This window comes from Triticum aestivum, chromosome 4B, assembly GCF_018294505.1.
Source record: "Triticum aestivum cultivar Chinese Spring chromosome 4B, IWGSC CS RefSeq v2.1, whole genome shotgun sequence".
Lineage (NCBI taxonomy): Eukaryota > Viridiplantae > Streptophyta > Magnoliopsida > Poales > Poaceae > Triticum > Triticum aestivum.
In genome coordinates, this window is record NC_057804.1 from 446,356,851 (window position 1) to 446,372,841 (window position 15,991).

General features: G+C 48.5%; 1 protein-coding gene across 1 annotated transcript; it reads left to right on the forward strand.

Moving 5' to 3' along the window:
- The first annotated feature begins 394 nt into the window (after nt 1-394).
- On the forward strand, nt 395-2,253 carry LOC123092619 (protein PSK SIMULATOR 3). The gene has a single exon (XM_044514423.1). It carries the CDS (start codon nt 757-759, stop codon nt 2,149-2,151), a length of 1,395 nt encoding a protein of 464 aa, XP_044370358.1. The 5' UTR covers nt 395-756; the 3' UTR covers nt 2,152-2,253.
- The last annotated feature ends 13,738 nt before the right edge of the window (nt 2,254-15,991 follow it).

The window sequence follows — 15,991 nt, forward strand, 5'->3', positions numbered from 1 at the left end:
TTTTCAAACTACAGTTATTAGCTGAGAAAAAGACGTACAGAAGGCTAGCACAGTACCGCTGCTGTAGCAAAGCGGGTCCCCTTCGCTATCTCCACCATACAACCACATGCGGGAAGCACGTAAGCCACCGAGGCGACGACGCACCGTGTCTCACCGGTCATCGGACATGCATATTCCAGGCCAAGCGGGAAGAGGGAAAGAGGCGTCGCCGTCGACGACCTGGCGGGGGCAAGTCTCCGGGCCTATCCATCAGACCGCACTGAACTTCCTTCAAAAGTTCCACCACCAGTAGTCTAATCGGGACGGCAGGAGAGGAGGAATTCATGACATGTAGTGACATGCCCTGGTGGCGCCTCCATCCATTGCTGCAGGCACATGGGTCAGTTGCTCGTGGTTTTCCGGCTGCGTGCGTGGACGACTTCTCATCTCCGGACCCGGCCGCGTCGCGCTGCCGACTGCGTTTAGTTAAACACGCACCTTCTCCTAATCCTCCATCCACAGACGAGCACACATGCTTCGTCTTCTTCGCGTGCTGGCGTAGCTCTTCGCTGTTAAACGCGGTATCTGCTGGATGAGCAAATCCTCTCCGGGTTTATCATCCGTCGTACGCATGATCCTGCGCCATCCCGCTTCGAACGTTCCTGTAACGATTCTGCGGTCTCTCCTATAACTACCTGTAGGCAGCTGCCTCAGCCAGTGCCCAGTGGACAGCGTACATAGCTACGGTTTGCTTCTTTCTTTGGTTTGCCATCGGTCATGGCCAGGTCATGGCTGGCCGGCCTGCGGTCTCGGCTCGGCGGCGGCGCCAGGCAGGACGGGCTCGGCATCCTGGCCTTCGAGGCGGCGGCGGCCATGTCGCGCCTGGTCTCGCTCCACCTCTCGCTGTCCGACGCGGAGGTCAGGAGGCTCCGCGGCGACGTGCTGCGCGCCGAGGGCGTCGCGCGCCTCACGTCCACGGACCAGTCCCGCCTGCTCCGGCTCACGTGCGCCGAGCTCATGGCGGGCCTCGACCGCGCCGCCGACGACGCCGCGCGCCTCGGGGCGCACTGCCGCGGGCTGCCGGACGCGCCGTTCCTCCACGACTTCGACCGCGTCTACGCCGAGGCGAAGCGCGGAGCCGGCCTCGCGCGGCTGGACGCCACGGTCGGCTTCTCCAGGGGCGCCGGGAAGCGGTTCAAGAAGATGGAGCGGCACGTGGCCGCCACGGCAAAGCTGTACGCGGCGATGGACGCGCTCACCGAGCTGGAGGCGTCGGAGCGGCGGATGGAGCAGTGGAAGCAGCACAGCGGGCCCATCCCCGTGCAGTCCAAGAGGCAGCCTGCGGACGAGCCAAGCGAGAAGCTGATGGGCGAGCTGAGGCTGCAGCGGCAGAAGGTGCGGCGACTCACGGAGGGCTCGCTCTGGAGCGTCGCCGCCCACAAGGTGGCCAAGCTCATGGCCAAGTCGGTGCTTGCCGTGCTCGCGCGCGTTTCCGTTGCCTTCGGCGCGTTAGTGCCGGGATTGCCACCTCCGTTAGCAGGCCGGGGATGGGCGCTCGGCCACTCGTCTGGCCCCATGCACCAGTCGACGGCGCCCGACGCGGCGATCCGGCACTCGGCCCCGATCTTCCGGCAAAAAGACACGGCCTCCACATCGTCAGAGCCACTCAAGCCGCCTGCGGCCACCGTCGGTGGGTCGGGGATGGAACTGCGTTACGCGAACGTGATCTTGTCCGCCGAGACGCTGCTCAAGGCGCTGAGGCCGGCGATCCGCAACGAGGGGGTGCATGACGGGATGACGGAGCTGTCGATGAGAGACGAGCTGTACAAGATGCTGCCCGTGACCATACGCGCGGCAGTGAAGGAGAAGCTGAGGGAGAGGTTGAGAGGAGGGCAGGTGGACGAGGAGGCCGCCGCGACAGCGATGGACGCCGTGGAAGGAGTGCTGCGGTGGTTGGGGCCAATGGCGCATGACACGCTGCGGTGGCAGGACGAGAGGAGCATGGAGCGGAAGCAACGGTTCAGCATGCAGCCGCGCGCGCCGATGGTGCAGACGCTGCATTTCGCGGACCGTCGGAAGGCGGACGCTGCTATCGTCCAGGTGCTCGTTGGTCTCAGCTGTATGTGCTGGTACGACGATCAACGGCGGCGGCCGGCTGACTGGAACGAGTAGCTGGCCTGGTCAACGACAATGGGCAGTTCATCATGTGTAAATGTATAGATATACGTGTAGGAAAGACATTTGTATACATGCACTAGATCATTGATGCCCGTCTATTTTTCCAATGAAATGATAGAAATTTTATAAATATATAGTCATAAAACATAGTCGCACAAAAACATTTACATTTGTATAAAGTGCCTATATATTGGACGACTATAAAAGATTCTAGTAGTGCGATGGTGGGAGAGGATTGAGTTTGTTATAAACTTGGGTTTTAATTTGAATTTGATTCTACTTTATGTCTCACACGTGAGGGGATTGAATCGGGAGTTTGAGACAATGCTAGATATTCCTTAGAAGCTGGATCGTTGAAAATGCCAACGTACACATGATAACAATGGGCAATGCATTTGCCATAACTTTGGATCAGTCCTGTGGAGGCGCAATCTATATAGACTATAGGTAATAGAGCATAACATAGTGTTCGTTATGATTTGGTAGTTATTAAAAACACAAAGTAGGCGTACATAGAAGACTGTTAATGTAATACATGAGTATAAGCACCGGAAAATTCAGCTTTTCCTTGTAGGAGATGAGGCTAATAGGCAATCGAAAAGGCTGTAATTCAGCTGCATTGAATTTCTCTCTTGAGATCACCAATTTAGCTTTTCACGACCAGTATGATGTTTCACGGTTATTTGTGCCAAACAACATGGAGATGGAGAGCCAATACGCCCTTAATCAGGCTACAATTGTGATAGGTTGAGATATTGGAGAAGTAATTGTTGTATTGATCGGGGCCTCAAGGGCTGTTTATATAGATTACAAAGCTTGGGCTCCAAGACTAGACTAATAGAGATAGATTACAATACGAATAGACTTATACTCTAAGATCCCCCCGCAGTCTCAACGTCAGGTGAAACAATGTTGAGACTGGAGCGTATGTCGGTGAACGATGCAGTCGGAAGTCCTTTGGTAAAAATGTCAGCAAATTGGGCACTTGTAGGAACATGAAGAACGCGAACCTCGCCAAGAGCCACCTTTTCACGAACAAAGTGAATGTCAATCTCAATATGCTTTGTGCGACGATGTTGAACTGGATTGGAAGCCATGTAGACTGCAGAGATGTTGTCACAGTAAACAATGGTAGCACATGGGAGTGGACGATGAAGTTCAACGAGAAGCTGCCGTAGCCACACCGCCTCGGCCACAGCGTGAACAACCGCCCTATACTCAGCCTCAGCAGAAGACCTGGAAACTGTTACCTGCCTTTTAGAACACCAAGAAACAAGATTATCACCCAAATAAACGCAAAAACCGGATGTAGATCATCGAGTATCTGGACAACTTGCCCAGTCTACATCAGAATAAACTGTCAAGCTTGTAGGTGAAGAAGAAGTAATAAGGAGACCGTGATCAAGAGTGCCTTTTAAATAGCGGAGAATGCGTCTGACATGAGCCAGATGAGGAGCACGAGGATCATGCATAAAGAGACAGGCTTGCTGAACAGAATAGGAGATTTCAGGACGAGTAAGAGTGGCATATTGAAGAGCGCCAGTGATGCTACGATATAAAGTAGGTTCAGAAAGAGGATCACCATCAGCCGACAGTTTAGCACCAACCTCGGCTGGAGTACAAGAGGGTTGACAATCAGACATACCAGAACGAGAAAGCAAGTCCAAAATGTATGACCGTTGAGAAAGAAAGAGGGAAGATTTTGTGCGAGAAACATGAATACCTAGAAAATGATGAAGAGGACCAAGATCTGTCATGGGAAACTCCCGATTGAGAGAAGAGATGGTATGTTGAAGAAAAGAATCAGAACTAGCCGTGAGAATGATATCATCAACATAAAGCAAGAGGTAGGCAGTGTGAGTAGGAGACTGATAAACAAAGAGAGAAGAATCGGATTTGGAGGGAAGAAAGCCTATGGTTTGAATAAAAGTAGCAAAGCATTGAAACCATGCACGAGGAGCTTGTTTAAGGCCATAAAGAGATTTGTGGAGGAGACAAACAAAATTTGGAGAGGAGGGATTCTCAAAACCAGAGGGTTGCTGACAATAAACGGTTTCATTGAGCGTGCCGTGAAGAAAAGCATTTTTAACATCAAGTTGATGAATAGGCCAAGAAGAGGAAACAGCAAGACTAAGAACAACACAAATAGTGCTTGGTTTAACAACAGGAGAAAAAGTCTCATCAAAGTCAATACCATGTTGCTGGGAGAAACCACGACACACCCAACGAGCTTTGTAACGAGCGAGAGTGCCATCGGAATGAAATTTATGACGAAAAACCCATTTGCCAAAAACAATGTTAACACCAGAAGGTTTGGGAACAAGAGTCCATGTATTATTTTGCTGAAGAGCTTCAAATTCATCGCGCATAGCGGAAAGCCAGAGAGGGTCAAGAAGAGCTCACTTATAACTGGTTGGAATAGGAGAGATGGTTGGGGTGGCGGTAAGATTGAGACATTTGGTGGGGAGAAGAAATCCTCGTTTTCCACGGGTGCACATGACATGATCATTGGTGAGCGGTGGTATAAGAACGGCATTGGGTGGCAGTGGGTTTTTGGTTGAAGAAGACGGTGAGGAAGAAGAATCAGAGGTGGTGGGTGTCGAGGTGTTTGCCGTGGTAGGATGTGGTGAGGGAAAGACGGCTGGGGTAGAGGATGCAGTTGCGGGAGAGGTGGGGGACGGCGCAGGAGGGTGGCTAACGGTGGGCGATTCCAGCTGAGAGACAGAACAAGATTCCATGGCAGCAGAGATGACCGAAGGACGAACTAGGGAAGGGGTTTTGGTGGTGGCAGATTGTGGTGGAATTGGTTTTGTGGTTGTAGTGACAGAAAAAGGGAAAGTATTTTCATCGAATGTGACATGACGAGAGAGAATGATACGACCAGAAGATGGATCGAAACAATGATATCCTTTGTGATCATCAGAAAGACCAAGGTGAATGCAAGGTAGTGAGCGTGGTTCTAGTTTGTTGGAGGCGGTAGAGGCGATGTTGGGAAAGCATAGACAGCCAAAAACACGCAGAAAAGAATAGTCAGGGTGGGAGAGAAAAAGAGATTGGAAAGGCGAATAAAGAGGGCAAGTTTTAGTTGGTCGAATATTAAGAAGGAGTGTGGCGGTGCGAAGGGCTTCAACCCAAAAACGGGAAGGAAGAGAAGCTTGTAAAAGCAATGTGCGAAGAACATCATTAATAGAGCGAAGACAGCGTTCAGCTTTACCATTTTGAGAAGATGTATAAGGGCATGAAAAATGAAGAAGAATGCCTTGAGAGAGAAAGAAGGTGCGGTTTTGGGTGTTATCAAATTCACGACCGTTATCACATTGAGTAAATCGAATTGGCAAGCCAAAGTGTGTGATTACATATTGTCGAAAGTTGAGAAAGATTGCAGGTATTTCAGATTTACCGCGAAGAGGAAAGGTCCGAGTATAGTGAGAATAATCATCCAAGATCACAAGATAATATTTATAACCAGAAACACTAGGGACTGGAGAGGTCCATAAATCACAGTGAAGTAACTCAAAAGGAAAAGTACTAATGGTAGTAGAGGTTCCAAAAGGTAATCTAACATGTTTGCCACATTGACATGCATTACAGAGAGAGGGATTATGAGGACTGCTAGAACTAGGGATACAAAATTCTTGGAGTAAAGACGTCAAAGTGTTTTTGCTGGGGTGACCGAGACGACGATGCCATAAATCAACGGATGCGAGCATGGCACGAGAGGTGGATGTGGGCGCGCCATGAAGAGGATAAAGATCGCCCGTGCTATTGTACCGAGCGAGGACCGCCCCCGTTGTCAAATCCTTCACAGACAAACCAAAAGGGTCAAAAGCCAGGATAACTTTGTTGTCAGTGCAAAATTGTCTAACAGAACTAAGATTTTTGATGATGGAAGGGACCACAAGAATATTGCGTAGAAGAAAATTGTCATGAGAGGAAGGGATGTAAGATTGACCGGTGCATGAAACAGGGATGGTGGAGCCATCGCCAATGGTGATAGTGGAAAAAGCAGAAGGAAAACAAGCTGACAATAAATTCATATTTGAAGACATATGCATTGATGCACCAGAATCAAAAATCCAATCCGTACTTGCGTCGTTGAGGACAAAATTGTTCATGGCGTTGATGAAGGCGGCTTGGTCCCAAGCCGGCTGTTGGGGAGGAGCAGAGGGGCCAGGAGCTTGCATGTTGACATAGGGGATAGCGGATGGGTAGTATGCGATTGGGGCCTGCATGTTGCCGTAGAAGGCCGGCATGGTGTTGTAGGGCAACGGCGGTCCTGGCGTGCTGGTAGGTGGAGTAGGAGTGGCGGTGTAGACGTGCGTCGGCGGCCTGGGGCCAAGGAGTCCCGGAGAGCCTGTGGCTGGACGAAGACCAGGGCTCCACGTGCCCGTGTACGCAGGAGGGGCACCATACGGCGAGGGGGCCGACCATGGCATCGACCAAGCCTGGACGAGGACAGTCCAAGGATCATTCTGAGGAGGCCATGGCGACGGAGCTGGTGGCGTGGGAGCGGTGGATGACGAGGCTGGTGCAGGTCCAGCAGGACGAGATGCAGGAGGCCGGTAGACGGTACCATGATAGGTTGAGATATTGGAGAAGTAATTGTTGTATTGATCGGGGCCTCAAGGGTTGTTTATATAGATTACAAAGCTTGGGCTCCAAGACTAGACTAATAGAGATAGATTACAATATGTATAGACTTATACTCTAAGAAATTGGACAATTTGCCTTCCAATATGGAACAACCAACATCCCATGTTTGCTTCATCCTCGGGTGGATCTCAATTCTAAAAAGATCTTGTAAAGTACGTCTGTTGTTTAAATCCCATGTCAAATTTGTGGTTCGTAATGGCAGGTCCATTCGTTTTTCGCTCGACTGGTGGTGTGGCGATTCTCCTCTAGTTGTGTCCTTTCCGGTGCTTTTTTCCTATTGCCCGAATCTAGAGATCTCCATCTCTGATCTCTCTGATAATAATTGGGACCTAGCCCTCCAACGTTTTCTGTCTCCTGAAGAGTTTAATGACTGGCAGTGTCTTGTTGCCTGCATTCCCGTTCTCTTGAAGGGGGAGGACTCGATGGTATGGCCCCATTCCGCTTTGTGCGTTTTTCTGTTAAATCTTTGTATGCTAAGCTCATCTCCAGCACCCCTACTACTAAGTTTAAGCTGATCTGGCATGCCCGGATTCCTCCCAAGATTAAGGTTTTTTTATGGCAGGCCTATAGAGGGCGACTGCCTGTGACTGATCAAATTCGTAAACGTAACGAACCGGGTTCCGATTTGCTGTGCGTTGTGTGACGAGTTGGAGGACACGAAATAATGCGTCCTGGCCAAGGTGGTCTGGTGTTGTATCAGGTGTTGGTTTCGGGTACCATGGAACCCCTCCTCCTTCTCTGAACATAGAATTCTCACTAGTGGCCTTGTTGGGGCCACCAAGCGAGTGTTCTGGGTTGGTTTTGCGGCTATCTGTTGGGCTGTGAAGCGGAGTACATAGCTGCTTCAGAAGCAGCACATGAAGGAGTCTAGATGAAGGAATTCATACCCTATCTGGGTGTAATACCCAGTGCATCGGGTCCAATGACAATCTTTTATGACAACATTGGAGCAATTGCAGCCAATGAGTCCAGGTTTCAGAAGAGAACCAAACACATCAAGCGACGCTTCAACTCCATTCATGAGAAGGTCAAGGATGGAGACATATAAATTTGCAAAATACACACTGATCTGAATGTGGCAGACCCGTCAACTAAAACTCTTCCGCGAGCAAAACATGATCAGCACCAAGACTTCATGGGTGTTAGATTCATTACTATGTAATCTAGATTATTGACTCTGGTGCAAGTGGGAGGCTGTTGGAAATATGCCCTAGAGGCAATAATAAAGTGTTATTATTATATTTCCTTAATCATGATAAAGGTTTATTATTCATGCTATAATTGTATTGATTGGAAACTTAAATACATGTGTGAATACATAAGCAAAACCAAGTCCCTAGTAAGCCTCTACTAGACTAACTCGTTGATCAAAAGATGGTTAAGGTTTCCTGACCATAGACATGAGTTGTCATTTGATAACGAGATCACATCATTAGGAGAATGATGTGATGGACAAGACCCATCCGTTAGCATAGCATATGATCATTCAGTTTATTGCTACTGCTTTCTTAATGTCAAATACATGTTCTTTCGACCATGAGATCATGCAACTCCTGGACTCCAGAGGAATGCCTTGTGTGTATCAAACGTCACTTTGTAACTGGGTGATCATAAAGGTGCTCTACAGGTATTTCCAAAGGTGTCTGTTGAGTTGGCATGGATCAAGATTGGGATTTGTCACTCCGTATGACGAAGACGTATCTCTGGGCCCTCTCGGTAATTCAGCATCACAATAAGCTTTCAAGCAAAGTGACTAAGGAGTTAGTTGCAAGATGATGTATTACAGAATGAGTAAAGAGACTTGCCGGTAATGAGATTAAACTAGGTATGGAGATACCGATGATCGAATCTCGGGCAAGTAACATACCGATGGACAAAGAGAATTATGTATGTTGTCATAAAGGTTCGACCGATAAAGATCTTCGTAGAATATTTAGGAACAAATATGGGCATCTAGGTCCCGCTATTGGTTAATGATCGAGGAAGTGTCTCGGTCATGTCTACATCATTCTCGAACTCGTAGGGTCCACATGCTTAACGTTCGTTGACGATATAGTACTATATGAGTTATGTATGTTGGTGACTGAATGTTGTTCGGAGTCCCGGATAAGATCACAGACACGACGAGGAGCTCTGGAATGTTCCATAGGTAAAGATTGATATATAGGATGGAGGTATTCGGGTTCTGGAAAAGTTTCAGAATGTACAGGATAATTATCGGAGTGTCGGAAGGGGTTCCGAGAGGCCAACGGTAGGTTATACCTACTTGGTGGGCCTCATGGGCCAGAGGAGGGAGCTCCACCAATCCACAAGGGGCTGGGTGCACTCCACCTCCCCTGCCCACGTGCCAAAGGAAGGAGGGGGCGCTCTAGGGCAGCCGACCCCCCTTTCCTTTCCCCGCGCACCAAATATGGAAGGGGGCAGCTAGGCAGGCGCCTAGGGCAGCCGTCGACCCCTTGGGGTGCGCCCTAGGGCTGCCCCCTTGTCGACGTTCTGGATACGTGGGTACCCAGACTTGCCTGCCTGCGGCCCATGGCGTGGCTCCATCAACGGCCTGGCACGGCCCAGCTTCGGCATCAATAACTCAAGACCCTCGCGAGGGGCCAAGCCTCGTGAGTCGGACGGCACCAAGACCTTCAAGGGGATTAGCCTCCTCAGGCTGGCTCCTGAGGAGCGGCGATTTCTATGCAAGGTGCACCTCGCGAGGTTCGGCTGACGTGAGCCATGACGACCAAGGCCAGGCGGGCGCCAATGGGCACAGAGTACCAGTTTCCCCTTCGGTGCAAAGGAGGCAAGCAGCAGGCGTGGAGTCCCGATGAATCAACCAAATGTTTCCATTCTGGTGCAACAAGACCAAGACCGCCAGGGCGGCAGGATGGAGGTCATCGTCGAGCCCACCGCAGCGTCATGACCAGAGGCTTTTGCAGGCGAAGACCACTTTAGTCGAAATAGGACGTACTTGTTGTCTCCCTTCGAATTTGGCTGTTGTGGGATCCCTTCCCGGCTATATTTGGGAAGAGGACCAAGGCCACTATAAATAGGACCTAGCCACCACCACGGATGGGGATCAAATCCATTCCTCCCTCACCACCTCACCAGCTCACTTGAGCTCAAGAACACGCCTCTTGAGGCTGTTCTCCACTATACTAGTTCTCCCTCAGCCCTTGAGGCAAATCCACCACAAAGCAGGAGTAGGGTTTTACACTTCAAGGTGTCCCGAACCTGGGTAAACTGTTGTGTCTTTCCCTTCGAGCTCGACGCGATAGGCTGTGAGGTTCGTGAGTAGGCAGGCTAGACAGGTTGAGATCTCTGCATGCACCCCCAGAGTTCTAACCTCTCAAGGGTTTGCGGAACCCAAAATCCGACATTTGGCGCGCCACGTAGATGTGCGCCGGAGATCCATCGCTTCGTCCGCCGCACTCCGCCGCCGGCTCCGATGGCAGGCGCTTCTTCGTCGATTGAGCCATCGCGCACCTCTGGGAGAGCCATGGCCTCCGCACTTTCACTCCCGCCTTGCAACGGGTACAGTGGCCGCCCAAGTTCAGGCTAGAGATGCTGCCCCTCTACGATGGCGCGGTGGATCCAGGTGGCTTCCTCCAGACGTACGAGGAGGCAGTTTGGGTAGCCTGCGGGGATGACAAGGTGATGGCCAACTGGCTTCTCATGGCCCTCATGGGCATGCCATGCGCCTGGCTGCTCAACTTGCCAGAGTCTTTTGTGGCCTCCTGGGAGGAGCTACACGGCCTCTTCATCACACACTTCGCAGCACCGGCGCCTCCCGCCGTCGCAACTCTCCTAGGTGGCTTGCAGGCACCGCCCTCCGACCGCCACATCAAGCAGTTCTGCCGCCAGGTGGGTGCCGCCCAAGTGTAGCCAAGGGCTCCCCCGGTCTAGGCGGCGCCAAAGGCCGACCTCACCTTCGGCCCAAAAGATCACCCCGCTACCACGGCGGGAGCAGGCACGCTCCCGATGCTCTGCACCCCTACCATCTGCAACGTGGCGGTCACCAAGACCTTCATCGATGGCGGAGCCAGCTGATGACCCACAAGTATAGGGGATCTATCGTAGTCCTTTCGATAAGTAAGAGTGTCAAACCCAATGAGAAGCAGAAGGAAATGATAAGCAGTTTTCAGTAAGGTTTTCTCTGCAAGCACTGAAATAGTAGGTGATAGATAGTTTTGTGATAAGATAAATAGTAACGAGCAAAAAGTAAATAAAGTAAATAAAGTGCAGCAAGGTGGCCAAATCCTTTATGTAGCAAAGGATAATCCTGGACAAATTCTAATAATGAAGAAGAAGCTCCCGAGGACACATTGGGAATTATCGTCAAGCTAGTTTTCATCACGTTCATAAGATTCGCGTTCGGTACTTTGATAATTTGATACGTGGGTGGACCGGCACTTGGGTACTGCCCTAACATGGACAAGCATCTCACTTATGATTAACCCCTATTGCAAGCATCTGCAACTACAAAAAGGAGTATTAAGGTAAACCTAACCACAACATTAAACATATGGGTCCATATCAACCCATAACGAAGCAACGCATAAACTAGGGTTTAAGCTTCTGTCACTCTAGCAACCCATCATCTACTTATTACTTCCCTATGCCTTCCTCTAGGCCCAAATAATGGTGAAGTGTCATGTAGTCGACGTTCACATAACACCACTAGAGGAAAGACAACATACATCTCATCAAAATATCGAATGAATACCAAATTCACATGACTACTAATAGCAAGACTTCACCCATGTCCTCAGGAACAAACGTAACTACTCACAAAGCATATTCATGTTCATAATCAGAGGAGTAATAATATGCATAAAGGATCTGAACATATGATCTTCCACCAAGTAAACCAACTAGCATCAACTACAAGGAGTAATCAACACTACTAGCAACCCACAGGTACCAATTTGTGGTTTTGATACAAGATTGGATACAAGAGATGAACTAGGGTTTTGAGAGGAGATGGTGCTGGTGAAGATGTTGATGGAGATTGACCCCCTCTCGACGAGAGGATCGTTGGTGATGACGTTGGTGATGATTTCCCCCTCCCGGAGGGAAGTGTCCCCGGCAGAACAGCTCTGCCAGAGGCCTAGATTGATTCCACCAAGGTTCCGCCTCGTGGCGGCGGAGTTTCCCGTAAGCTTTCCCACGATTTTTTCCAGGGGAAGAGTGATGATATAGCAGAATATGGGCGCCGGAGGCCCACAAGGGGGCCTAGGAGATAGGGGGCCGCGCCCTACAGGGGGAGGGGGCGCCATCCTGTCTCCTGGACAGGGTGTGGGCCCCCTAGCCTATTTCTTTTGCTCATAAATTCTTATTAAATCCAAAAAGCTGTTTCGTGGAGTTTCAAGACTTTTGGAGTTGTGCAGAATAGGTTTCCAACGTTTGCTCCTTTTCCAGCCAGAATTCCAGCTGCCGGCATTCCCCCTCTTCATGGTAAACCTTGTAAAATAAGAGAGAATAGCCATAAGTATTGAGATATAATGTGTAATAACAGCCCATAATGCAATAAATATTGATATAAAAGCATGATTCAAAATGGACGTATCAACTCCCCCAAGCTTAGACCTCGCTTGTCCTCAAGCGGAAGCCGAAATCGAAAAATATGTCCACATGTTTAGAGATAGAGGTGTCGATAAAAACAAAATACGGACATGAGGGCATCATGACCATTCTAATAACAGCAACATATATAGATTTTGTCATATGATTTCCTATGCTCAAGTAATAAGCAATTCACAATGTCAAGTATGGTTCAAAAACTTCATTGGGAACTAACAAACTATAATCTCAATCATTGAAGCAATTGCAATTTATCATAACATCAGAAAGAGTCAATAATAGAGTTTTTCAACAAGCTCACATACTCAACTATCTCGTAGTCTCCCATAATTGCTAACACTCACGCAATACTTGTGGTTATAGAGTTTCAGCCGGACATTGAGAAAGACAGGGGCTTCTTGTGTTGCCTCCCAACGTATTCACCTTTAGGTGATGTCAACAATAATAGCCTATGCCAACTTATATCCAATTGGATATATGTATCATGATCTTTCAAACACGAGGAGCTTGCCAAAGGATAAAATGAAAAAAGGGGAAAGGTGAGGATCACCTTGACTCAAGCATAAAGTAAAAACATAAAGTACAAGATAGGCCCTTCGCAGAGGGAAGCAGAGGTTGTCATGCGCGTTTAGGGTTGATGCATAAAGTCTTAGTGCAAAAGAACGTCACTTTATATTGCCCCTTGTATGTGGACCTTTATTATGCAGTCTGTCTCTTTTATTATTTCCACAACAAGTTTGTACAAAGTTTATTTTCTTTGCACTAATAAGTCATACATATTTAGAGAGCAATTTTTATTGCTTGCACCGATGACAACTTACTTGAAGGATCTTACTCAATCCATAGGTAGGTATGGTGGACTCTCATGGCAAAACTGGGTTTAAGGATATTTGGAAGCACAAGTAGTATTTCTACTTGGTGCAAGGAATTTGGCTAGCATGAGGGGGATAGGCAAGCTCAACATGTTTGGAAGGTCAATGACAATATACTTTAACTGATATGTCGGAAAACATAAACCATTACGTTGTCTTCCTTGTCCAACGTCAACTCTTTTAGCATGTCATACTTAATGAGTGCTCCACAATCATAAAAGATGTCCAAGATAATATATTTATATGTGAACCGCTCTTTCCTTGTCACTTCCTATTAATTGCAACGATGACCAAGGCTATGTTCATCAACTCTCAACAATTTTTATGCCTCATACTTTCTATGTGTGAAGTTATCACTATCCATAAGATCAATATGAACTCTTTTACTCTTTCTACTTTCTCAAGATCATAGCAACATAGCAAAGCCCTTGACTCAACACTAATCTTTATTATAGATAGCACACGGACTTGATTACAAAAAGAGATCACAATGCAAAACTCAAAGCTACTTGATATCGGAAACTTCAAACTACTAGATCAAGATACTACTAAAAGGATCGAACTAAATAAAGCGGTAAAGATAGGAGTGTGATGGTGATACGATACCGGGGCACCTCCCCCAAGCTTGGCAGTTGCCAAGGGGAGTGCCCATACCCATGTGATTATTTCTCCTTCTTCACGGTTGGTGTTATGATTTTCTTGGCGATTATGCCCTTCAGGATGCGGTTCTCCTCCTCGAGCTTATTGACTTGTTGTTTGAGGTCCATATTTTCTTTACGGAGCTTGCCCGTAACGGACAAGGCTCCTTTTACCCAAAGATGTTGCATAGCTTCTAGAGAACAAGTGAAACTCTTTTTCATATTTTCATAAGAAAGAAATCTAGAGTTGGAAGGAGTGACCGAAGTAGGGACAGCCAGGCTAGGTAGTTCCCCCATAGTGAATTCTGCTCGAAGATGAGAGGTAACTTCTTGGTCCTCCTCCATGGCATCTATTCTTTTCAAATCAGCCTCCATCTCATCCTCCGTTGATGGTCCAAAGTGATAGGCGTCGCTATTTGCTCCTGGACCTGGCATTGGGTGAGACACCTGGTGAAGGAAATATGCCCTAGAGGCAATAATAAAGTTATTATTTATTTCTTCATATCATGATAAATGTTTATTATTCATGCTAGAATTGTATTAACCGGAAACATGATACATGTGTGAATACATAGACAAACATAGTGTCACTAGTATGCCTCTACTTGAACTAGCTCATTGATCAAAGATGGTTATGTTTCCTAACCATAGGCATGTGTTGTCATTTGATTAATGGGATCACATCATTAGGAGAATGATGTGATTGACTTGACCCATTCCGTTAGCTTAGCACTTGATCGTTTAGTATGTTGCTATTGCTTTCTTCATGACTTATACAACGTTCCTGCAACTATGAGATTGTGCAACTCCCGTTTACCGGAGGAACACTTTGTGTGCTACCAAACGTCACAACGTAATTGGGTGATTATAAAGGTGCTCTACAGGTGTCTCCAAAGGTACATGTTGAGTTGGCATAATTCGAGATTAGGTTTTGTCACTCCGATTGTCGGAGAGGTATCTCTGGGCCCTCTCGGTAATACTCATCACCTAAGCCTTGCAAGCATTGTAACTAATGAGTTAGTTATAAGATGATGTATTACGGAACGAGTAAAGAGACTTGCCGGTAATGAGATTGAACTAGGTATTGGATACCGACGATCGAATCTCGGGCAAGTAACATACCGATGACAAAGGGAACAACGTATGTTGTTATGCGGTTTGACCGATAAAGATCTTCGTAGAATATGTGGGAACCAATATGAACATCCAGGTTCCGCTATTGGTTATTGACCGAGAATAGTTCTAGGTCATGTCTACATAGTTCTCGAACCCGTAGGGTCCGCACGCTTAACGTTATGATGACAGTTTTATTATGAGTTTATAAGTTTTGATGTACCGAAGGTTGTTTGGAGTCCCGGATGTGATCACGGACATGACAAGGAGTCTCGAAATGGTCGAGACATAAAGATTGATATATTGGATGACTATATTCGGACACCGGAAGTGTCCCGGGTGTTTTCGGAGAAAAACCGGAGTACCGGAGGGTTACCGGAACCCCCCCCCCCCCCCGGAAGTAATGGGCCTTGATGGGCCCTAGTGGAGAGAGAGAGGGGCCGGCCAGGGCAAGAGGTGTGCCCGCTCCCCTTGAGTCCGAATAGGACAAGGAAGGGGGGAGCGGCGCCTCCCTTGCCTTCCCCCTCTCCCACTCCTTCCTTCCCCCTCCTTCTTGGAATAGGAAAGGGAGGGGGCAAACCTACTTGGAGTAGGTTTCCCCCTCCTAGGGTGCACCTCCCCTTAGGCTGGCCCCCTCCTCCTCTCCCCCTTTATATACGGGGGAGGGGGCACCCCATAGACACACAAGTTGATCTACGGATCGTTCCTTAGCCGTGTGCGGTGCCCCCCTCCACCATATTCCACCTCGGTCATATCGTCGCAGAGTTTAGGCGAAGCCCTGCGCCGGTAGAACATCATCATCGTCACCATGCCGTCGTGCTGACGGAACTCATCCCCGACGCTTAGCTGGATTGGAGCCCGGGGAACGTCATCGAGCTGAACGTGTGCTGAACACGGAGGTGCCGTACGTTCGGTTCTTGGATCGGTCGATTCGTGAATACGTACGACTACATCAACCGCATTGTCATAACGCTTCCGCTTAACGGT